The sequence below is a fragment of the Pelodiscus sinensis genome, chromosome 1 (genome assembly GCF_052426305.1).
Source record: "Pelodiscus sinensis isolate ZL-2025 chromosome 1, ASM5242630v1, whole genome shotgun sequence".
Lineage (NCBI taxonomy): Eukaryota > Metazoa > Chordata > Testudines > Trionychidae > Pelodiscus > Pelodiscus sinensis.
Window position 1 is genome coordinate 306,339,135 of NC_143052.1, and position 25,050 is coordinate 306,364,184.

The following is a 25,050-nucleotide window of genomic DNA, read 5'->3' on the forward strand; positions in this document are numbered from 1 at the left end:
TAGCCTCAAATCTCTACTTTGGCACCATTTATAAATTAGACATCCTGCAGAATTTGACAAGTCAGATTACTGCACACGAAAATTAGCTGACTGGAAAAGTGATATTACCAGTTTTGTATCCAAAACAAGTTTTGATAACAAAAATGCTCTTGAAGCATCATATTGAGTAGCAAAAGCATCAGAAGCCCATACCATAGCAAAGAGCTTGATTGGTTCATGTATACAAGACATTGTTCATTGCATGCTCACAGAAAAGGCTGCAAAAAGGATTGATGTAGTACGTTTGTCCAATAACACGTTGTCATGAAGAATTAATGACATGCCAAGTAATGTGGAAACGACAATTGTACAGAAAGTGAAAAAATAACGACAACAGTGGATTCATCCACTTGTACAGGATAATATAGACTAATCTATTTTACTACTGTTTGTACGTTATGTGAATGAAGATATGGTGGAAGATGATTTGTTGTTTTGCCAAACTTTAAAGAACGTACAGCTGGAGCAGATATCGTCAATCTGATTAACGCATATTTTCAAGAAAAGGAAATAGATTGGTCTTGCTGCCTAGGCATTTGCATTGAAGGCATCACATCAGTGACAGGGAAGTATTCCGGATTTGCTGCTCAATCAACCAAGGTTGCCTCAAACATCTCTTGGACTCATTGCAGTATCCGTAGACAAACCCTCACGGCAAAATGCATGCCTGAGGGACTGAAGGAACTGCTAGACAATGCAGTGTAAATGGTCGATTTCATAAAATCACTGCCAACAAATTCTAGAATATATGCTTTGGGAAGAAATTGGTAGTGTAAACAATTAGCTGTTGACCCAGGCTGAAGTTAAATGGCTCTCAAGTGGCAAAATTCTTAGGTACTTGTTTTAGCTTAGAATGGAAATCCTAGTTTTTTTCAGCAGCCATTCTTTCCACCTCACCGGCTATATGGAAAAAATCAGGTGAGAAGAGATAATTTTAACTATTGTTAGGGTAACAAATTGCATGTAACAAGTTTTTTTTTATTATTAGGCTTAGCTAACCTGTTTTATTTTGTTTAGTAACTTACTTGGATATGTCTGTTATTACTTGTAACCATTTAAATCCTACCTTTTATACTTAAAATAACTTTTGTTTTTTAATAAATTCTATGTAAATAATAGTTATGGGGAATAGCTGTGCATCTCTTTCATTGATAAAGGAAATAAATTATTTATAAGCCTGCTTTATATAAAAATGTAAGCAGACAGATTTGTGTGTGGTTTAGGTCCCACGGGGGCTATGCACCTGAATAAAGTGTCAAGTACCTTTGACTAAGCCTTCCCAGAGCTGAGCTGATTTTAGTTCCTGTGTTGCTCTGCTGTGGGCTGCGTTCCTAACGCTGTACTATTGTAGAAGGAGACTGGAGGGTCCAGCTCAGTTGGACAGGATGATAGGGCACCCTAGAGGGCAGGTAAGTGGGCTCAGTGGTATTTAAGCATATTAAATGGCAGTCTCCGGGGGATCCCTGCTATCTGTGACAGGTTTGGTCACACTTCTTCAACACAGATATTGAACACTGAGGAAGAAGAGAAACTGACTGAGATCTACTGTGATTAACAAACTGAAAAGGAGTTTCAGAAATCTGTCCATGACCAACTTTTGGCTGAGTTCAAGAAATAAGTACCACCTTTTGGCAGAAAAAAAATACTACAGTTTGTTACCATTTTTAACAGCATACTTATGCGAGAAAGCATTTTCCACGTATGCACATCTGAAAACAAAATACAGAAGCAGACTCAATGCTGAAGCTAAGACTTTATCATTCTCCAGTGGCTCCAGACTTCCAAAAGCTATGCAGATCAAAGTAAGCACATTCATCACTCTGAGGAGATTTAAACTTCAAGACTCCTTATGAGAAATTGAAAAGATAAATTTTTTTTGCTGTTTTTTTAAATAAATAGGCCGCTAGTGTTATTATAGTCATGCATTGTTTGTCTGGACAGCTCAAGACCCAAATGCCTGTGTACAAGGAACTCTTTATGGGCAAGTCACAACTCCCTCCCAAACTCTGCACCCCCTCCTTTATCTCTACTCCAACTGAGAATCCTCTCCCGCACCCATGCCCCTTCCCAGACCCTGCACTAGTTAACCATTACTCAGTAACACAAAACACATCCTGAGTACACATGCCCTAAAATTCTGGTGCTTCACACAGACTTGAAAGAAATTAAAAAATAAGCCAGACCTGTTCTTAAATGTACATTAGCACTTCTATTGAAGTCAATATACAAATATGTGTATTTTGTTACTTGTGTACATCCACATGCACACCTGGAACAAAGGAAGCTACGCTTAAATTCAGTGTAAAGGTCATATATTAAGAATGACATCTTCCTCTCACCCTATAGAATATGATGGAATAGTAATTCACCTGAAGCCTTCATTTTGTTTTGTTCCTGTTGCAATTTCATGACTTTATAAGTTATTGATATAAATTTTAAGATCCGATATTATCCAGGAATGTTTGGAGAAAGCCTAGCTTTCTTTACACTATTGTTGTCATTCCATGTGGTTATCAGAGTTTTTAAAAGGACTAATAGTGTAAATCTGTGTTTTTATACAAAAGTACAATAAATCTGTATTTTCAAGTAGGATTTAGAAATCATGCCTGTTACATGATGATCAAGGAATTCTTTCCATCTTCAAATCAAGGAATTCTTTCCATTTTCAAATGAAAGTGTCTTAAAAACATGAACTAGGATTAAATAATTTCAAGGCAAATAAAAGCTTCTTAAATGTTTATTTTTTTCAATGAGTTTTTATGTTCAAATGAGGCAGGCATTCTTAGAATTGTCATTTTGAGTGATCTGACTGCTGACTATTGAAAGACAGTGATTGTCAGAGTCACTGCATTGAATTATGTACATTTCAAAATGTCACTTAATCCAATCCACTTTCAAATAAGAACTTGTCAATATTAAGCACTGTGTAAAACCACATGCAAAAATTGCTATAAAGAAGCTTAAATAGAACCAAACTTGCAGGTTTTCAGAAAGGATATTCAACATTAAAAAAATATACTGTATATTAAATTGAGCATTTCTAGTAACTTAAATATCTTCAACAAACATGTCCAGCAAGATATCCTTCTGTAAAATAAATTGTTCTTAGAACAAAAGCTAATGAATGGCTATTTAGACCCCAATTTCTCAACACAGTAGCAAACCTGTGAGACAAATGTGTAATCTAAATAGAATCCACTGTTAAAAACAAACATACACATAGCAGGACTGATTAACTATTACATTTCTATATTTACAAAAGTGCTTAGCATAAAAACCATTACCTAAAAAAATATAAACTTTATGAAGATCATTTGGCTCTACATACAATACTAGATCAGTGCTTTGGAAGGAAAAAACTTAGTATGTACATTAAGTTTAGGCAACTTTCCTATATTTTTAAATAAGTCTAATAAAAAGCTCCAAACAAATTTACCCTTATCCAAATTATGATTCAGCCTATATGATTCACCATAAATATAGCAGAAGTAAATAATTGAATGCTAAATAATATAAGTAACTTTAGCCATTGTCTGCTGAATTAGTCGCTAATACAGGCTGCCGACAAATGGGGCAAGTAGAATTTTCAGAAAGCCAGCGATCGATACAATGAATATGAAACTCATGCATGCACGGTAACTGCCTTAGCTTGTTCCCTATTACATATTCATTGATACAAACACTACATGTTTTACTTATTTCACTCTCTGTGTTATTGTCCCCATAGTTACGGGTATTTAGATTGTCAATCTGCTCTTTGGTTAAACCTCTCAAGTGCTCATCGTCATCATCTTCATTTAGCAAGAAGAAATGTGCAAGACGAAGAATGGGCAATGTTCCATTTTCAACCAAATTGTTTGCCTCTTGAGACTGTCTGCTCTCCTGATTTTCATTAATGAGACCATAATGTTGATTCCCATCATTCTGTCCACTTGTTTCACTGCTGGCTCCTTCAACATAGCTATGCCTAACTGAAGCCTCATTTAGCTCACTATTATCATTTGCTGCACGTGAGTAATTCAGCTCTGATTGTATATCTGGTAAGTGCTGACGGCCCCTCTGAATTTCTGAATTAGATTCAGTCTCCATTAAAGAGCTCAGTTCTCCAAAACCAGTCATGATTTGCCTTAATATTGACCGAAGAGCCACTGATGAAGGTTCACCAAGCCCAGTTTCTGAAATCCTACGAAGAGGTATCCGTATAGTGCTAACATAGGTTCGCACACCTGCACGTTCTGATCGGGAAATTGTTCGGCGAAATCCACCAGTATCACTTTCGAAAGTAACAGTGTTTTCTGCCATTCCCACTCTAGAACGTGTTCTACTAGCAATACTATCCCGATCTCTATTTTCCCCAGGGCGAATTCTTCTCACCTGAAGATCTAGTGTGATAGTTGGATGTCCTCTAACTGCTGCTGTTGATCTACTAGATTCATCCTCTTCCAATGTTATGCCCAATGTTGGGGCTGAATTAAAAAACTGTGGTGCCTGTGTGCTGCCAACTGTTTGATCAGCCGGCTCAGAGGAAGACTGAGCTGTATATCTCCTAGTAGACCTTCTAGAGTTACGGTGTGAATTCCTACTTTGCCTCAATCTAGGCTCCTCAGAATTAGAAGAGCCATCTTGTCTTTGAAGTGGAGAACGGCTTCGACCGCTCAAAGTAGATCTTAACCTTAGAATTCCTAGTCTTTGGCTTGTACTCACCTGAACATTAGCTCTAGCTCTTTGGAGTCCAGTGGATGTAACTCTTGCTTGTCTTTCCCTTTGCCTAGCAACGTGCTCACTAGTGTCTGAAAAAATATGTGCAGTGCTTCTTGTTCTATAAAGGCCTGTTGACTCCCTAGTTCTGTTTCTGAGCCTTCCTAAGACATGAGAAGAAGTTTCTTCAGTGCTCTGTGCTACAGAATTTCTCACAGTTCTGGTCCTTGCAGTGTTAGAAGTTTCACCATGTGAATCTCTTGAAGTCCTGCTCCTAGTTCGTGTGGCTACTGGACTGACTGCTCTTTGATGTCTGTTATCCATATGCATGGTGCTAGTATCCAAGTTTGAGATGTCTATATATTCATCACCCGAAGCTTCAAAACTATTATGTTCATGATTTATGTTGATTTCAAGACTAAACCGGAATTCCCCACTATTTGGATTTGTCCGACTCACAGCTCTCCAGGTTTGATTCCCACTCTGTCCACTGCGAGTAGCATTTCCTGTACGACGAAATGTGTTCAGCCATTCTAGTAGAGAGTCACTATTCGAATTTTCCCCAAAAACCTCTGAATCTGTAAGAAGCAGATATAGAACCCTCTTATTTTTCTAATGTTTAAAATTTTACACATTTTGCATACAATGGTGTCCTCTAACCTATGTACTACCTGCAAGCCTTTTCAAAGCTTTCTTCTTGATTTACATGATTTCAGCAGTAGGTTAGATGTGTGTTTATACTGCTGCTATTTTGCTAAAGATAAACTTTTGGCTTTATTATGCAGTGTAATAGAGTCAAAGTTCAGAAGGGACCATTAAGTTTAACACAAGACACAGAATTCCCCAAGATTAAATTTTAGGGTGCATTTTACAGTAAACATTCAATTTTGATTTTAAAAATTGCCAGGGATTGAGAATCCATCACAGCCCATTGTAAACAGTACCAATGGCTGATTATTTACCCAGAATTGCTTGGGTCCTTAACTCAGTTAGCCTTTAAAAATAAATGCACGTTTTATTTAAATTATTATATTTTTATTAAAGATTTCTTAAATTGTTAAAACTTTTCCTTTTTTTTAGTATTTTTTTAAATGGGAATTTTGTCAAGTATATTTCCCCCCCACACATAAAACATAGCAAATGATAAGAGTTTAACAAAAAAGGCCTGTAGTCAATTTGATTTCCAATAACATTTTCTTCGAGTTTTCAAACCTTATGCACACATTCATTTAGCTGTGCCAAACCAGAATACACCAAATTTCTCAGTTTTATCTCTTTTCCATAAGTTTTATTGAGAAGCAATCCTATTCCAGGTGCGGACAGGAGCTGCAGACAGAGGAGTTTGAGAGGGACCGCAAGAGATCCCGCTGCTGAACAGGCTACTTGGGGAGTACTCGCTTTTGGTGTGAATGCGTTTGCTCGACTGTTTGAATTTTGTTTGTTTGTTGAATTCTGAATCTGGTTTCAGGTGACTGCAGTTTCAGTTTCAGCTGCTGTGGCAGTTGGGACTGAATGCCTGACCCTTTGTCCCCTCAATTACTCTCTTGATTGCATCTGGTCAGCCTTCCCCTGTGTGACTCACGAGGGGGCAGGCCTGGCCTAGGCAAGCATGCTTTAAAAGCCAGAGGCAGAGTGACCAGGGAACGAAGTGGACAGGAGCTGCAGACAGGGGAGTTTGAGAGGGAGTTTGACAGAGGGAGGCCTACGATGGTCAGGAAGACCTGCAACACCTGTGCCAGCACTGCTTCTGTGTTCCACACCAGCGCCTGTAGCCAGACAGAGCACTTGAGCATGGATGCCGCTACCCAGATCCTGGTGTTGTTTTGCAGGGATTGTGGATTGCAATTCCCACTTACTGATATCCAGGCTGGGGAGATTATCCAATGTGAAAGGTGCCTGCTGGTGGAATCTCTCAGGCAGCAGGTGGCAGAGCTACAGGAGGAGGTGGCTAGGTTGAGGAGCACCCGCATCTATGAGAAATTCCTGGACCATGTTCATGAGGAGACAGCTGAGGTAGCTGTCCTGGTACACAGGACTGGAGACACCCCACTGGTGGAGAAGGAGATGGCTCAGAGTGGACAGTGGCAGCTGGTTACTTCTGGCAGCAGGCAGTGCTCCACCTCTGCTCTGAACCCTCCCACCATGGTACTAGGAAACCGTTATACTCGTATTTATACAGGAGATAAGCAATTACCCCCTACACCGGAGAAGGAGAAGCCCCGTACTCCCAAGGCTGGGAGGTCTGCTGCCATCACTGTGAATAGGAAACATAGGGTAGTGGTGGTCTGAGACTCTCTTCGGAGGGGGACGGAGGCACCCATATGTCGCCCTGATATTTCATCTCGGGAGGTTTGCTGTCTGCCGGGGGCCCGTATCTGAGATGTTACAGAGGCACTGTCTAGAATTATCTGGCCCTCTGACTACTACCCCATGCTACTCATCCATGTGGGCACTAATGATACTGCGAGGCGTGACATTGAGCAGATCAAGAGTGACTACAGGGCTCTGGAGGTATGGGTGAAGGAGTTTGGAGCACAGGTGGTATTCCCTTCGATCCTTCCTGTCGAAGGTAGGGGCCCAGGCAGAGACAGGTGCAAACTGGAGGTGAATGCCTGGCTGCGAAGATAGTGTCGCCAGGATGGCTTTGGATTCCTCGATCATGGGATACTATTCCAGGAAGGACTGCTAAGCAGGGATGGCATCCACCTTACGAAGAGGGGGAAGATCCTATGTAGATACAGAACGGCTAACCTAGTGAGGAGGGCTTTAAACTAGGTTCAACGGGGACAGGTGAGCAAAGCCCACAGGTAAGTGGAGAACATAGAGACCTGGGAGATGGGTTGGAAATGGGAGGGAGCGTGGGCTACAATGGCAGAGAGAAAGGAGGGTCAGGGCAAAACTGGGAGGCAAGGACACATCAGGATCTTAGATGCCTATATACAAATGTGAGAAGTATGGGAAATAAGCAGGAAGAACTGGACGTGCTAATAAATAAGTACGATGATGACATTGTTGGCATCACAGAAACTTGGTGGGATAATACACATGATTGGAATGTTTGTATGGAAAGGTACAGCTTGCTCAGGAAGGACAGACAGGGAAAAAAGGGAGGAGGTATTGCTTTATACATTAAAAATGAACACACTTGGAGTGAGGTGGAGATGGACAAAGGAGACGGAAGTGTTGAGAGTCTCTGGGTTAGGCTAAAAGGGATTAAAAACAAGGGTGATGACATGCTAGGAGTCTACTACAGGCCACCTACCCAGGTGGAAGAAGTGGATGAGGCTTTTTTTTAAAACAACTAACATCATCATCCAAAGCCCAAGATTTGGTGGTGATGGGGGACTTCAACTATCCAGATATATGTTGGGAAAATAACACAGCGGGGCACAGACTATCCAATAAGTTACTGGACTGCATTGGAGACAACTTTTTATTTCAGAAGGTTGAAAAAGCTACTGGGGGGAAGCTGTTTTAGATTTGATCCTAACAAATAGGGAGGAACTGGTTGAGAATTTGAAAGTGGAAGGCAGCTTGGGTGAAAGTGATCATGAAATAATAGAGTTCACAATTCTAAGGAAGGGTAGAAGGGAGAACAGCAAAATAGAGACTAATGGATTTCAGGAAGCCGGATTTTGGTAAGCTCAGAGAGCTGATAGATAAGGTCCCAGGGGAATCGAGACTGAGGGGAAAAACAACTGAGGAGAGCTGGCAGTTTTTCAAAGGGACATTGTTAAGGGCCCAAAAGCAAGCTATTCCAATGTGTTGGAAAGATAGAAAATACAGCAAAGACCACACCTTGGCTTAACCATGAGATCTTGCATGATCTAAAAATAAAAAAGGAGTCCTATAAAAAATGGAAACTAGGACAAATTACAAAGGATGAATATAGGCAAACAGCACAGAAATGCAGGGGCAAGATTAGAAATGCAAAGGCACAGAATGAGCTCAAACTAGCTACAGGAATAAAGGGAAACAAGAAGACTTTTTATAAATACATTAGAAGCAAGAGGAAGACCAAGGATAGGGTAGGCCCACAGCTCAGTAAGGAGGGAGAAACAGTAACAGGAAACTTAGAAATGGCAGAGATGCTCAATGACTTCTGTGTTTCGGTCTTCACCAAGAAGTCTGTAGGAATGCCTAAAATAGTGAATGCTAGTGGGAAGGGGGTAATTTTAGAAGGTAAAATAAAAAAAAAGAACAAGTCAAAAATCACCTAGAAAAGTTATATGCCTGCAAGTCACCAGGGCCTGATTAAATGCATCCTAGTATTCTCAAGGAGCTGATAGAGGAGGTATCTGAGTCTGTAGCTATCATCTTTGGAAAATCATGGGAGACAGGAGAGATTCTAGAGGACTGGAAAAGGGCAAATATAGTGCCCATCTATAAAAAGGGAAATAAGAACAACCCAGGAAACTACAGACCAGTTTTTAAGTTCTGTGCCAGGGAAGATAATGGAGCAAGTAATTAAAGGAAATCATCTGTAAAGACTTGGAAGGTGGCCAGGTGATAGGGAACAGCCAGCATGGATTTGTAAAGAACAAATCATGTCAAACCAATCTAATAGCTTTCTTTCATAGGATAACGAGTCTTGTGGATGAGGGAGAAGTGGTGGATGTGGTATACCTAGACTTTAGTAAGGCGTCTGATACTGTCTTGCATGATATTCTTATCAATAAACTAGGCAAATATAACTTAGATGGGGCTACTATAACGTGGGTGCGTAACTGTAACTGGCTGGATAACCGTCCTCAGAGAGTAGTTATTAATGGTTCACAATACTGCTGGAAAGGCATAACAAGTGGGGTTCCGCAGGAGTCTGTCTTGGTACCGGCTCTGGTCAATATCTTCATCAACGATTTAGATATTGGTATAGAAAGTACGCTTATTAAGTTTGCAGATGATACCAAGCTGGGAGGGGTTGCGACTGATCTGGAGGATAAGGTAATAATTCAAAATGACCTGGACAAATTGGAGAAATGGTCTGAGGTAAACAGGATGAAGTTTAATAAAGACAAATGCAAAGTGCTCCACTTAGGAAGGAACAATCAGTTTCATACATACAGACTGGGAAGCGACTGTCTGGGAAGGAGTATGGCAGGACTAGGGTTATAGTGGACCACAAGTTTAATATGAGTCAGCAGTGTGATGCTGTTGCAAAGAAAGCAAACATGATTCTGGGATGCATTAACAGGTGTGTTGTGAGCAAGACACGAGAAGTCATTCTTCCGCTCTACTCTGCGCTGGTTAGGCCTCAGTATTGTGTCCAGTTCTGGGCACCACGTTTCAAGAAAGATGTGGAGAAGTTGGAGAGGGTCCAGAGAAGAGCAACGAGAATGACTAAAGGTCTAGAGAACATGACCTATGAGGGAAGACTGCAGGAATTGGGTTTGTTTAGCTTAGAAAAGAGAAGATTGAGGGGGGACATGATAGCCTTTTCAGATATCTAAAAGGGTGTCATAAGGAGGAGGGAGAAAACTTGTTCATCTTGGCCTCTGGGGATAGAACAAGAAGCAATGGGCTTAAACTACAGCAAGGGAGGTTTAGGTTGGACATTAGGAAAAAGTTCCTAACTGTCAGGGTGGTCAAACACTGGAATAAATTGTCCAGGGAGGTTGTGGAATCTCCATCTGTGGAGATATTTAAGAGTAGGTTAGATAAATGTCTATCAGGGATGGTCTAGACAGTATTTGGTCCTGCCATGAGGGCAGGGGACTGGACTCGATGACTTCTCGAGGTCCCTTCCAGTCCTAGTATTCTATGATTCTGGCTCATCTTGGTTCAGTCCAGAGGTAAAAGTAACTCACATTTGTTATAGGCGCTGATGTATCACAACTCCTCCTGCGATGTGTGTGGAGGTGGGGTTGTGAAACACCAGTACCAGTAAGAAATTTAAGTGTGGGGTAAAGTGTTGGGGGGCTCAAGGCAGAGGTTTGGGGTGTGTGGGAGAGTGCAGGAATCAGGGTTGGAGAGTGTGTGTGTGTGTGTGTGTGTGTGTGTGCGCGCGCGCCTCTTTCACCAGCCTGGCTGCCTCATGCTTAGTGCAGCAGCCTGTAGCAGAACCCTGGTGGCCAGGCTGGGAGCACGCACCACCTATTCCAGCAGCCAAGCGCCCCAACTGGCCAGCTCCTTCTTACCAGAGTGGCATACCAAGGCACACCACTTGCTTTCACCTCTGGTTCAGTCTCTTTCAACATTTGCTGACTTATAACAGTTTTGAGGACAGTACCGGTACTTGATTTTGTGATTGCTTCTCTTAAAACCAAACAGAAAAAAGACAGAATCTCATTTCTGGCACAACCCACTTCCTGGCACAACCGAACCCTTAGGTTACTTTAAGTTTTGATAATAGGAAGCTTTTAGCAGCCTGGGGCTGCAGGAATTGTGCTGGGTTGCTGGCCAGGAGCAGTTTAGGTAAGCACCTGCCATCCAAAGCCTGCATTTGGCAACCCCTACCTCGCGCACCCCTGACCCAGGTCACCACCCCAATATCCAAACTCCCTCCATTCACCCAAATTCCCTCCCAGACTGCACACACCCTCCTGCACCCCAATTCCCTGCCCTGCACTCCCTTCTGCACCCAACCTCCATCCCAGACCCTACACTTCATCCATATAAAAGTATGCCCCTTGACCACTTACCAAAATCTTGGAGCGGCCCCCCCATTAAAAATTATTGCCCACCCCTGAACTATGTTATAGTCTTCATCAAGAAAACTGACTAATCATTCAGCATTCTCTCAATGATTAATAAGGAAGTAGACAAGTTATTTCAATTTTAAACTGCCACATTTTTATTTACTATTTAGAATTATCCCTTGGATAACAAGACTCTGGAAAATTAAGTCTCTTTCCCTGCCCAACTCTTTTCTTCCACCCATTTATACATATAGGATTCCTTCCAGCTCACAATGAAAGATGTGAACCTTTGGTACAATTTTGTTTATAGAAAAAAAAACACTTATTCTCACACAAATAGAGCTAGATTTTTGGCTCAGTCAGATTAATGAAGGGCCACGAGACTACTCACCAGATCTGATTTCACAAAGAAGTGCTTAGAATTAGATGGATTTTTCAAAGAAATAAAGAGACTGTGATATAAAGAAGTTAATCAAATTTGGGAGCTTTAATCTGGGAATTAAACAGTCTTTTTTGACCTAACTATCTATCTATCTAGGAAGAGAATATTAATTTCAGCATAGAATTTACCTTTTTTTAAAAGAAGGACAAGTTTGTTTTTAAAAAAGATTAGTTTTTAAAAACAAAATCATTTCTCTCCTAATGTCAGCTGTTGGCCAATTCTATAATAAAGAAAAAAATAGTTTGATCTGTCTTTATTTTTAAAAGGCAGAAATAAGTATGTTATTTCTATGCAAATATTGCTTTTTGGAGGTAAGGGTCAGGTTGAATAATATGTTGCCAACCTAAATCATTTACTGTGAAGTAATGTAAGTTAATTCACTTTCATAGGATATACATTCTGTTCATTTTGCTACCTGGAGAAAAAGAGTTACACAGAATAAAAAATAAATAAATAATAAACCAGACTTAGAATGAATGCCACTTGAATAGGCCAGTATTTATTTATATATATTAAAACACCCACACAAAACAAAAAAACCCCAATGTGTTATGTATAGACATAAAGGATGAAAGTTTACCTCCAGCTGTTTCTCCTTCACCTTCCCTATTTTCTACATCAGTTTGAGATGCTAGATGCTCCTTTGCCCCCTCTAAACGTTGCTGTAATTCTTCTGAGGTTATTTCTCCTGAAATAGTTCACATACTTAGGTAATTATGTCATCAGGCTTTCAGTAAGTTATTTTGATTGTCAAGAACATTTGCATATTACTTTTTTATACAATTATAACAATGAAATTGTTTCCTATATTTCTCTTGTTACATCAATATTCAAAAATAATATAAAACACTAAGACATAGAAGAGACACCAACATGATTATAAGATTACTAGAAGATTTACCCAGTATTGCTCAGGTCCTTCACAGCAGAGGGCTGGGAGTGTGCAGGGTGCAGAGTCAGGGTACGGTCTTGGGGATGTGGGGGGCTCAAGAGTCAGGGTTGGGGAGCTATGAGGGGCCTAGGTAGTGGGGAGTGCAGGAATCAGGGGAGGGGGTTGTGAGGTGCGTGTGTATGTGTGGGAGCTGGGAGGCTGAGGTGTGGGAGCTCAGGACAGTGTTTAGGGTCATGCTGTTGGCCAGTGACTGCTCTCCAGTGCTGGGGTGCTGTGTGCCTCCGGTGGTTATTCAGGGGTCTCTCATGCTTGCTACCTCTATGTGGTCATTCCTGAGTATTACTATCCCTGCTATCACACCCTTCCCTTTGTTTGGTGAGAAACAGTTGCATTCCACACACATCCCACTCTTTTGCACAACCAAACCTTGACCTTGCTTTAAGTTATGATAAGAAGAAGCCACATACCGAATTTGGTGGTCGTAGCTCTTACCGTTTAGGAGTAGTTCTTAAACAGACTCACAGACAGACACACATACGGTCTCAAATATATAGCAGACAATCAATACAAACACAGACAGTAGAATAAAAGTAGGCACCACAAAGGAACTAAATGTATCTAAGCAGAAGACTGCATGTCATTATAAACTGTCAATCTATTAGCATCAATATGCTCTTAGAATTCAGATGCTGAAAAAATTCTCTTTTATACAAGATGTACTCTAAGTAGGGATGTTAGAGTGCACACAATTAACCATTTAACAAATAACCATATGCTTATCAGTTAATGGTGTCAGTTACATTTAGCCCCCTCGGGGAGGAGGCTTCGCTGGCACAGAGCCTGCAGCGTATGCAACTGCTGAGATTTTCAGTGTTTACAGTTACCCTATTACACAATTTTTAACATGCCTAACTAAAATGTTCATTTAAAAATATCATACTTAAAATTGTAATACACTGGAAGCTCATGTTTTCAGTGTTATCACTTAGATGCATATTAAAAATCTAAACATTAAGATGGTGGCTGTCAATGGCGGCTCACCACTGATGGACAACGGGAGCTGTGGGAAGTGGCACAGGCCACGTCACTACTTCCCACAGCTCCCATTGATCAAGAATGGTGAACCGCAGCCAATGGGAGCTGCAAGTGGCCGTGCCCGTGAATGCTCAAGTAAATAAAGTGGCTAACCCTGATGAGCCACTTCCAGCCTCCAGACCACTTATTGCTCACTCTTGCTTTAAGCTATGAAAAGAATTTGTTTTGCAAGCTTTAATTTCCATTTAAAATCACTGATTGTTAAGAGATATGCCATCAACTTAAAAAAAATCTCACTTTTCAGTGTTCCTGCTACACAGACCAAATTGTACTTTCAGTTACGCTGGCATAATACTACTACAGATTTATGCTGGTGTATGGTCTCCTCTGCCGTAACCATCCATATCTTACCAGGAGTGCCAAGAAGATTGTGGTCTCTCATTAACCTGTAGTCTTCATCACTGAGTTCATTAATGAATTGGTAATAGGCCTCTTCTCTGCTAAGGCGCTCCTGCTGCCATTGTCTCTCATCTTCACCATGACTGTGCTCCATGGGAGAGGCTTGCTCATCACCTCCCCCCAAACGAGACCTAGATCGATCCATGCTGAGATAACCAGGTTGTTCTGAACAAAACCAAAGTTCAGTACAGTGAAGTAAAATTCCAAGATGTGGGTTGCTCCGTTTCTAATTTAAATTAGAATTTAATTTAAATGTAAATACAATAATGCTATTAGTATTAGCTCAACATGAACTAGATTCTATGTCCCTATTTGTCAGGTCAGCTCACCAAGAATATCTTGCTTTGCAGCTGCTTAAAACAATAATGAAAGTCATCCTCTTGGTGAAAAGACATCAAAGTCAACTTCTTAAAAATAAATCAAACAGTTAAAGTTTTATTCTTAGCCTTATAAAAATAAAGAACTAAACACAAAATTTCAATTCCTTCCTCTCACTGCAATAGCCATTCTGAAGTCAATCACAACAATGTTTTAGGAGTAAGGAGAAACAGCACGAGAAATTTTAGTTAAACAAATGTAATTACCCAGCACAGAATTATGATGCAATAGCTGAGTTATTAGTATAAAGATCCAAAGAACAGTACTCTTCTCCAATGACAAATAATGAATGCAGCTTTACATCATATCTAAGGGATAACCACTTCCAGCAACATAAACCCTATAAGGTCACACTGGGGAATTGCTTCACGTCTAATAATGCTTTTAGGTTTTTTGCAAGTCTCTCATCCAAGCAGCAGACTGACAAAGGGATGCATAATTCCGTCAAGCTCAGAATCAGAGAGAAATGACTGGATTCTTTTCACACACGCAGTTTCTTTTGCTGCCAAGACAGGCAGGAATTCAAGGATAAATTGATTGCAAAATTTATTAACAAAACATGAGCAAGTCCTCTAGTACTGACAGTCCAGCATTTTTAATAGTCCATTTTTACTGGTTACAAGTTAATTAATATTCCCTTCTCATACTCTCTGGTGGAGAGTCCATTATAATCCCATCCCTGGTCTTCTCACTTTAAACTCTCTTACTTTAAAGTAATTTTATTTGCCCTCGTGGCTTAAGCTATCTTTTTAATCACCTCCAAATTTACCTTCCTTCCACCCCCAAACCTGTCTCTTTATATTAAATCTTGCATCTCAACTTGTTTCTCTAACATTCCCACCAAATTAAACAAGAAGTATTCAAAATTGAATTTTTCCCACCTCAAAAAGAGCCCATTGAACCTCTTTTAGCTGTTTCTTGACTGAAATATCATCGTTCCTATCATATGGTTGGCATCACGGACTTCTCTTTCTTTCATCCAGGTTGTGACCAAATTTTGTTGTTTCTTTCTTCCCAGTATTTTTATGATTATTTCCATCCACAACCAAAATTTTAGCCCATGCCTTCATTTCCCCCATCTTGCGTACTGCATCCTCTTAAATAATACACAGCCTTTAAATCCATTCAAACCATAGCTAGTAAGTCAATCTCCCTGACCATTTTATCACTTCTGCCTGATCCAACCACTAAGAAACATCTCTCCTCGCTGACTTTAATAAGAGTTGGATTGAGCTCTCAGTTCCTCCACCTGCTCCCTTTTGTTCCCAACATTAAGTTCAAACTGCTTGTTAACAGGCTTCTTCATAGCTCTGTCCCTTCTCTTATGTTTCCACTGATGCCAGCTTTCACTAGCCCATCACGTCTGTTTCTCTCAATTATTTTTGCACTTTCTTCCATGATAATTATTATCTGGCAACTATTGCTGTACAAAGGCATCATCAGATTTGTAGATCACCACGCTCTGCACTGCACAAAAACATCTTCACAGGCATAACCTCTGCCCCAAACGTTCATAATCCAAAAACAACAAATATATATAGCATAGAAAGGGATCTTTTTGGTCACTGAGCCCAATTTCCGATTATCACAGGCAATCCAGTCAATCAATCTCATACTTCAAATTTATCAAGCTTGACCTTAAAACTACATGTAATAGGGGCAAACAAGCTACCTATTGGAAAGCTGTACCAGAACATCACTTCTCTGATTGCTAGAAACCTCTTCCTGAATTTATTCATGGTTCTTTTATACCTTTTGGTTCTTGTGCCTACATTGTCTTTAGCCTTAAATAGTTCTCTCTCCAGGGTAATTGCTACCCTGATGTATATAGAGAGAACAACTGTATTCCCTCTCACCCTGCATTTTACTATGCTAAACAACCCAAGCTCTTTTGGTCTCCTCTAGTAAGACCAGCTCTCCATTCCTGATTATCCTAGTAGTCTTCCTCTGCATCTTTTCCAGCTTGAAATAATTTTTCTTGAACATGGGTTATCAGAATCGTGCACAGTATTCTAGCTGAGACCCTACCAATTCCTCACACAATAACATTAGTACTTTACCTATATCTTTACTGGAAATAGTTTGCATATATTGTAGGATCATATATGACTTTTTCAAAGCCACATTATACTGGCAGTTTTTATCCTGTGATTAACTAATGTACATGGGTCTTTCTCCTGTTTCCAACTGCTGAGTCTCAAGTTTAAAGCAGAAATTCTTGTTATTCCTTAAGAGCATGAATTTGTATTAAATTTCATCCAATTTCTTAGTCTAATCCTCTAACTCACCCAATTTTTCATGTATAATATTCCATTCCTCCTCTGTACTGATCATGCATCCCAACTTTGTGTCATTGGGAAATTTCATTAGCACACTTCCACTTCCTGTGCCATTAGTCACTAAAGAAAAAAATATTCAAGATTGGTCCTCAAATAGATCCTCAGGGAACTTAATCAGTCATCTCCTTCCAGATGGACAGCTCTCCTTTCAGTATAGCCCTCTTTCTCTGTGATGGAGTGGATAAGGACCTTTGAGATCTCCCTGCTGGAGGCTTTTTGTTCCATCACACTCCACTCCAGGCCTACCTAGAGAGGCTGTGGTGAAGTGGCCAATCCGCACACACCAGACTCAGTTAAAAAGAGCTGCAGGCCCTTAATAGATCAGTTGCTTGTTGGGACGTGGCAAAAGAAAGATGCTCTTTGCTGGATGTGGGAGCTCAAGTGATAACTTCAGCCCTGAGGTAAAGATAAAGTGGAAAGGGGACGTGTGGAAAGCGGCTCAGGGAATAGCAGCAATGTAACAAAAGCAGTAAGTGATTGTTATTTATAGGTTTCCTGGCTTAGGATCCAGAATAGTGGGTGGGCCCACGTCAGGTCACTGGCAGAATGGTCAAGTTTTGAGAAGGGGACAAGTGTTGCTTAGAGGCCCCATTGAAAGGCAGGACTCCAGGGAGAAGGCCAGGGTGGAAACTACTCTGCAAGGGTGCATCTACACTGCAGGGCTTAACTCAAAATAAGCTACGCAAATTGAGCTACATCAATTGTGTATCTTATTTCGAAATAGCTTATAACCCATACAGTGAGGGTTACAAGAGTCAGAGTAAGAAGTCCTCCAGCTTGACAGTATTTTGACATTATAATAATGTTGCTGTGTATACATACCCCAAGAGAGCAGGATAGATTGTAGGCTGGCCCATAACGGGCTGAAATCTTAGTCCAGAGAGGGGGCTAAAGAAATTCCAATGGCACGGACTGGCTCTTTTTCTTTCTGCATTCAAACATGTAAGAATATAGCTTAGAAAGTGCTGAGCCTCTGCAGACCTATCTGGCAAGATTACCTGCCAACAGAGGGCACTACAAGCAGAGAGCAGATCCTCATCTATTGATGGAGGTGCTCATTGGAAATCATAGAATCATAGAATCATAGAATAATAGGACTGGAAGGGACCTCGAGAGGTCATCGAGTCCAGCCCCCCGCCCTCAAGGCAGGATCAAGCTCCGTCTACACCATCCCTGACAGATGTCTATCTAACCTGTTCTTAAATATCTCCAGAGAGGGAGATTCCACCACCTCCCTTGGCAATTTATTCCAATATTTGACCACCCTGACAGTTAGGAATTTTTTCCTAATGTCCAATCTAAACCTCCCCTGCTGCACTTTAAGCCCATTACTCCTTGTCCTGTCCTCAGAAACCAAGAGGAACAAATTTTCGCCTTCCTCCTTGTGACACCCTTTTAGATATTTGAAAACCGCTATCATGTCCCCCCTTAATCTTCTTTTTTCCAAACTAAACAAGCCCAGTTCATGAAGCCTGGCTTCATAGGTCATGTTCTCTAGACCTTTAATCATTCTTGTCGCTCTTCTCTGCACCCTTTCCAATTTCTCCACATCTTTCTTGAAATGTGGCGCCCAGAACTGGACACAGTACTCCAGCTGAGGCCTAACTAGTGCAGAATAGAGCGGCAGAATGACTTCACGAGTTTTGCTTACAACACACCTGTTGATACAACCTAGAATCATATTTGCTTTTTTTGCAACAGCATCACACTGTTGACTCATATTCAACTTGTGGTCCACTATGACCCCTAGATCCCTTTCCGCCATGCTCCTTCCTAGACAGTCGCTTCCCATCTTGTATGTATGGAACTGATTGTTCCTTCCTAAGTGGAGCACTTTGCATTTCTCTTTATTAAACCTCATCCTGTTTACCTCTGACCATTTCTCTAACTTTCTAAGGTCATTTTGAATTATGTCCCTATCCTCCAAAGAAGTCGCAACCCCACCCAGTTTGGTATCATCTGCAAACTTAATAAGAGTACTCTCTATCCCAATATCTACATCATTGATGAAGATATTGAATAGTACGGGTCCCAAAACAGACCCTTGAGGAACTCCACTTGTTATCCCTTTCCAGCAGGATTTAGAACCGTTAACAACAACTCTCTGACTACGGTTATCCAGCCAATTATGCACCCACCTTATCGTGGCCCTATCTAAGTTATATTTGCCTAGTTTATCAATAAGAATATCATGCGAGACCGTATCAAATGCCTTACTAAAGTCTAGGTATATGACATCCACCGCTTCTCCCTTATCCACAAGGCTCGTTATCTTATCAAAGAAAGCTATCAGATTAGTTTGGCATGACTTGTTCTTCACAAACCCATGCTGGCTATTCCCTATCACTTTATTACTTTCCAAGTGTTTGCATACGATTTCCTTAATTACCTGCTCCATTATCTTCCCTGGGACAGACGTTAAACTGACCGGTCTATAATTTCCTGGGTTGTTCTTATTCCCCTTTTTATAGATGGGCACAATATTTGCCCTTTTCCAGTCTTCTGGAATCTCCCCTGTCTGCCATGATTTTTCAAAGATCATAGCTAAAGGCTCAGATACCTCCTCTATCAGCTCCTTGAGTATCCTGGGATGCATTTCATCAGGACCTGGTGACTTGCTGACATCTAACTTTCCTAAGTGATTTTTAACTTGTTCTTTGTGTATCCTATCTTCTAAACTTACCCTCTCTCTGCTTGTATTCACTACGTTAGGCACACCTCCAGACTTCTCGGTGAAAATGGGTGGCATCATCTATTAGTCAGTTCTTTATGCAGTTACAGGTCCTGTACTAATCTCCATTGTCTGTATTACAACTAATAATTTCATGTGTGGGACTCATTCAAATGCTTTACTGAAGTCCAGATTATACCTCCTACATTTCACTTGTTTAAAATGTATCAGTTATCTAATAAAAAAAATCCAGATTAATCTGGCAACATCTGCCTTGGCAAATCCATATTGAATTTTATTCCCTTTTTCTCAGACTCATAGACTTTAAGGTCAGAAGGGATCATTATGATCATCTAGTCTGACCCCCTGCACAGTGCAGGCCACAAAATCTCACTCACCCCTCCTAGAATAATCCTCTCACCTATATCTCAGGGTATGTCTACACTACAGCTAATTCGAACTAACGCATCTAGAACTAAAAACTAGTTCGAATTAGCGTTTTGCTAATTCGAACTAGTGCGTCCACATTAAGTGGACCCTGAAGCGGGGTTAAGGATGGCCAGAAGCAGTGCCGGCAGGGCATCAGAGGAGGACTTAGAGCATGGAGATGCTGTCTCAGGCTAGCCGAGGGCTGTGCTTAAAGGGTCCCGACCCCCACCCCGGACAGACAGTTCTCAGGGGTGCCCCACTTGCAAAGCAGTCCTGGCTTGGAGTGCCCGGAGTACCCACACTGGGCACATCACAGCAGTCGGCCATCAGCCCGGCTGCACTTGCCGCAGGCTCCCACTAGTTCGAATTAAGGGGCTACACACCCCTTAATTCGAACTAGCTAGTTCGAACTAGGCTTAATCCTCGTGGAATGAGGATTACCTAGTTCGAACTAAGCGCTCCGTTAGTTCGAATTAAATTCGAACTAACGGAGCGCTAGTGTAGCGCCTATGAAAGTTAGTTCGAACTAACTTTGTAGTGTAGACATACCCTCAGATATTGAAGCCTTCAAATACTTTGAAGACCCCAAGATGCAGAGAATCCTCTAGCTGTGATCTGTACCCCATGCTACAGAGGAAGGTGAAAAACCTCCAGGGCCTCTGCCAATCTACCCTGGAGGAAAATTCCTTCTCGACCCCAAATATGGCGATCAGCTAAACCCTGAGCATGTGGGCAAGACTCATCAGCCAGACACCCAGAAAGTTCTCTATAGTAACTCCTATCATCCCTCCATTGACCTATTTCCCACTGATAATGAATGGTCAATTAGTTACCAAGATCATGTTATCTCATCAAACCATCCCCTTCATAAACCCATCTAGTTTAATCTTGAAACCAGATAGATCTTTTGCCCCCACTACTTCCCTTGGAAGGCCGTTCCAGAACTTCATTCCTCTAATGGTTAGAAACCTTCGTCTAATCTCAAGTCTAAACTTCCTACTAGCCAGCTTATATCCATTTGTTCTTGTGTCCACATTGGTATTAAGCTTAAATAATTCCTCTCCCTCCCTGGTATTTTTCCCTCTAATATATTTAAAAAGTGCAATCATGTCCCCCCCTCAGCCTTCTTTTGGTTAAAGTAAACAAGCCAAGCTCCTTGAGTCTCCTTTCATAAGACAGGTTTTCCATTCCTCGGATCATCCTAGTGGCCCTTCTTTGTACCTGTTCCAGTTTGACTTCATCCTTCTTAAACATGGGAGACCAGAACTGCACACAATATTCCAAATGGGGTCTCACCAATGCCTTGTATAATGGCACTAACACCTCCTTATCCCTACTGGAAATACCTCGCCTAATACATCCCAAGATCGTATTAGCCTTTTTCACGGCCATGTCACAATGGCGGCTCATAGTCATTCTATAATCAACCAGGACTCCGAGGTCCTTCTCCTCCTCTGTTACTTCCAACTGATGTGTCCCCAGCTTATAACTAAAATTCTTGTTATTAATCCCTAAATGCATAACCTTACACTTCTCACTATTAAATTTCATCCTATTGCTATCACTCCAATTTACAAGATCATCCAGATCTTCCTGTATGATATCCTGATCCTTTTCTGAATTGGCAATAGCTCCCAACTTTGTGTCATCAGCAAATTTTATTAGAACACTTCCACTTTTGGTGCCAAGATCAGCAATAAAAAGTTTAAATAAAATTGGCCCCAAAACTGATCCCTGAGGAACTCCGCTAGTAACCTTCCTCCAACCTGACAGTTCACCTTTCAATATAACCCGCTGTAGTCTCCCCTTTAACCAGTTGCTTATCCTCCTCTCAACTTTCATATTAATCCCTATCTTTTCCAATTTAACCAATAATTCCCCATGTGGTACTGTATCAAATGCTTTACTAAAGTCGAGGTAGATTAGATCCACTGCATTTTCTGTTTACTACCCCATGTAAATTGCATCCTGCTCCTTGTTCAGCAGCAAATTCCAGATGAAATTTCTTAAAGCAAAGGGGTAAAAACTAAACTTCTTACACATTTAAATCCTAGAGCTTTTCAGTCCAGATAACTTTACTGTCTCCAAATCTGTCTTTTTGAAATCAAACCTTAGTTACAACTTTTTTTCCACTATTCTCCTATTTAATTTACATTGAATCAACTAGGATTCATTTGATTCAAGGTTTTTCATCACCAGCTTTTCTATAACATAGTTACTATGTCCCAAACAGCATCATGTCTTGTTGTTTCAGTGACTATTTTCTGAAGAAGTTTGTTATACCTACAGATAAATAGGCCCTACCATTATTAACAGCATTTGTTCTCCAATCTGTCACCTGGGAAATTAAAATATGACAATTTCAGATAGAGATCTTTTATTATTAGAGATAAATATGATGCAACTACAAATCTGATCCTGTTTTTACAGCACAGGGCGAGAGCTAGCTTTTATACAAATTCACAATTGATCTAAATGAGAAACTATTTCTACTTCCCCCTCAACTGTCATCTAAGTGACTTCTCTAACATTCTCGTAATGCACAGGAAGATGCATATATAAATTCTTATTCATTAAGATGAAAACTGTCATGCAGGCTAATGTTTCTTTATTCAATTTAAATGCTCAGAACTCTGCCCCACTCCCCTTCTCATGCACAATAATGGAATGAGCTCTTTTCTTAAAAACAAGTATGTGATAGAAGAAAACAATTAAATGATCATTTTGTTAATTCTTATGGTAGAATGGTTAATCACAGGCTCTAAATGACTCACGAGCATGTAATGTTATAGCTTCACTGGTCCCAGGATATTGGAGACAAGGTGCGTTAGGTAACTTTTTTTTATTGAATCTACTTCTATTTGAGAGAGATAAGCTTTGGCGTTTACACAGTTCTTCAGGTTTGTGTAAGCTCATCTCTCTAACAAATAGAAGTTGGTTCAATAACAGATTCTCGCCCACTTGTCTTTCACTTCGAACAGTAATCCAGTCTGTTTAAAATAACTACATGGATGCCATTTGCTATCTCCTATTTAACGTTGACTACCATCAAAACAAGATACTTTTGTATTTGAAAGGAACATACTCTAAGGGTTGGTCCACACTAGAAAATTAGATGGACCAAGCTATGTCGCCCAGGCATGTAGAAAAATCCACAGCCCTGAGTGATGTAGTTAAGCTAAGCCAACTAAAGCATGAGGTTAACAGAAGAATTCTTCTCTTAACCTACTTATTAGGGATGTTATATTGCATTGAATCAACCAATTGAGTAGTTGGTGGAATTAGTTAATAAGGGGGGAAGCTGCGGAGCCGCAGTGGGGTTAGTTCCAGACCCTGAAAACTAACCCTGCTAAGCCTCTGCTTTTTAAATGTATTAAGAAGTCCTAGAGACAGCTGACACTTGGCTTGCATCAGATCCTCCCAGCTGCGCCTCTGCCCCTGGCAGCTTTTAATACATTTAAAAAGCAGTAGGGCAGCCAGGAGAACCCAGCACAAACCGGGACAGTTGATTCCCAGCTCATGCTCCATTCCCCTGGCGGTGTCTCTGCCTCCCGTGCCGCCACCCCACCTCCCTTGTCCCCCACATGGAGACAGTGCTGGGGGGAACCAGCTTTTAAGCCAGCTCCCCCTTCACAAGCTCATGTTCCCCCCCCCTTCTGCCTTCCTCTGATAGAGACAGCAGGAGGGGTGCGGGGGGGGGGGGGGAAGAGACTAGTAGAGTGACTATTTGACTACCCAATGAGCATATGCTTATTTAGTAATTGACGGGTCCCTTACATCCCTACATCCTATATAGCCTTTCGGACATCAATTATCCATGCTGACCAGAAAACCCTTCTAGTTGCTGAAGGTCTACAGGAGTATAGTCATCAGTGCTAAATGTAGACAAGCCCTAAATTAAGGATTTATTAACTATTAAAAAGAACAAAAATAGCAAAACTAACCCAGGCATCTCTCAGAATTCCTCTTCACTTGCAACTGTTTCCACATTCATGTCTGCTAGAAATTACCCATATCACTATGTCACTTTATACATTTCTAAAGTGTAATCCTTTCTACAAGCAAAGAATTAGCACTCACTTCAATCAAAGCGCTCTATAGCTTATTTCTCCTCTTGGCCTCTTCCCATTAATTTGTACCCGAGTTTCAAAGAAGTGAGCATTTTATCAAGGGCCCTTCCACGTTGCTGCGGCGAGAGTGTAGAAGCCCAGGCACAGGCGCCACTGCTGTCACGTCTGACCCTCCGGGCGGGGCGAGATCCCCAGGGTCTGAGGGAAACAACGGCGGCATCCCCACGTCAGTAAGGAAGCGCCAAGAAATGGGCCTGCGGGCCCGGCCCTACACCAGCCCCAGCGAAGCCCCCGCAGGCGCCAGGGCCAGGGCCTACCGCCCCGCCCCGACTCAAGGCTGCCGGCCCGGTCCCCGCCCCCGCTAGCCGCTCTGCGACTCCGCCGCCCGCGGGGTGGGGCGAGCTCCCCGCGGCCCCCTGCCCGGCGCCGCCATCGCTTAGGGCCGGCGCCTGCTGTCAGACCGGCGCGGGGGTGACTGACATCGCGCCTCTCGCGGCCAGGCACCAATCACAGCAGGGCGCGGCGGGCCCTGGCTCCGCCCCCCGCTCCCCCAGGAACCCTGCTCCCCACCCGCGCTGCAGAGGGGCCTCGCCCGCCGGGCCCACACCCCCTCCCGCGCTGAGCCGAGCCGCCCAATGCGCGTGGGGCCGGCGGCCGCTCGCATCAGACTTACTCGCCCCTCGCCTCCAAGCAGCCGCCGCCAGCGCCGGAAAGAAGCCGATTCCCCAGCCCCGCGCGCTGGCGACGTATCGGCGATTTCCATCCGGGCGGCTGCACTGGACCGTGAGCGCAGGGTTCCGCACTCAGGCAGGGGCTGCCCTGGGCATGCGCACACGGGTGACTCACTGCTGCGGAATCTGGAAGGGCCGGGGCGGCGCGTGAGCGCTGGGGTTCGTGTCTCTGGTCCATGGCAACATTCGCAAGCTCCATATGTGGCGAGCCCAGCTCCCTGCATGGTGA

General features: G+C 42.0%; 1 protein-coding gene across 6 annotated transcripts; it reads right to left on the reverse strand.

Moving 5' to 3' along the window:
• Positions 1–2,760: 2,760 nt before the first annotated feature.
• On the reverse strand, positions 2,761–24,227 carry RNF6 (ring finger protein 6). 6 transcript variants are annotated; one of them, XM_075919246.2, is made up of 7 exons: positions 24,101–24,227; positions 22,325–22,358; positions 17,743–17,848; positions 16,870–16,980; positions 14,156–14,368; positions 12,398–12,505; positions 2,761–5,315 (listed from the first exon to the last, which is right to left on the reverse strand). In XM_075919246.2, the coding sequence occupies exons 4-7, from the start codon at positions 16,946–16,948 to the stop codon at positions 3,562–3,564; spliced, it is 2,154 nt and encodes a 717-aa protein (XP_075775361.2). In that variant the 5' UTR covers positions 16,949–16,980; positions 17,743–17,848; positions 22,325–22,358; positions 24,101–24,227; the 3' UTR covers positions 2,761–3,561. The 6 variants fall into 6 exon arrangements, with proteins under 6 accessions (XP_075775361.2, XP_014436965.3, XP_075775367.2 ...); XM_014581479.4 differs by lacking the exon at positions 22,325–22,358; XM_075919252.2 differs by lacking the exon at positions 16,870–16,980.
• Positions 24,228–25,050: the final 823 nt, after the last annotated feature.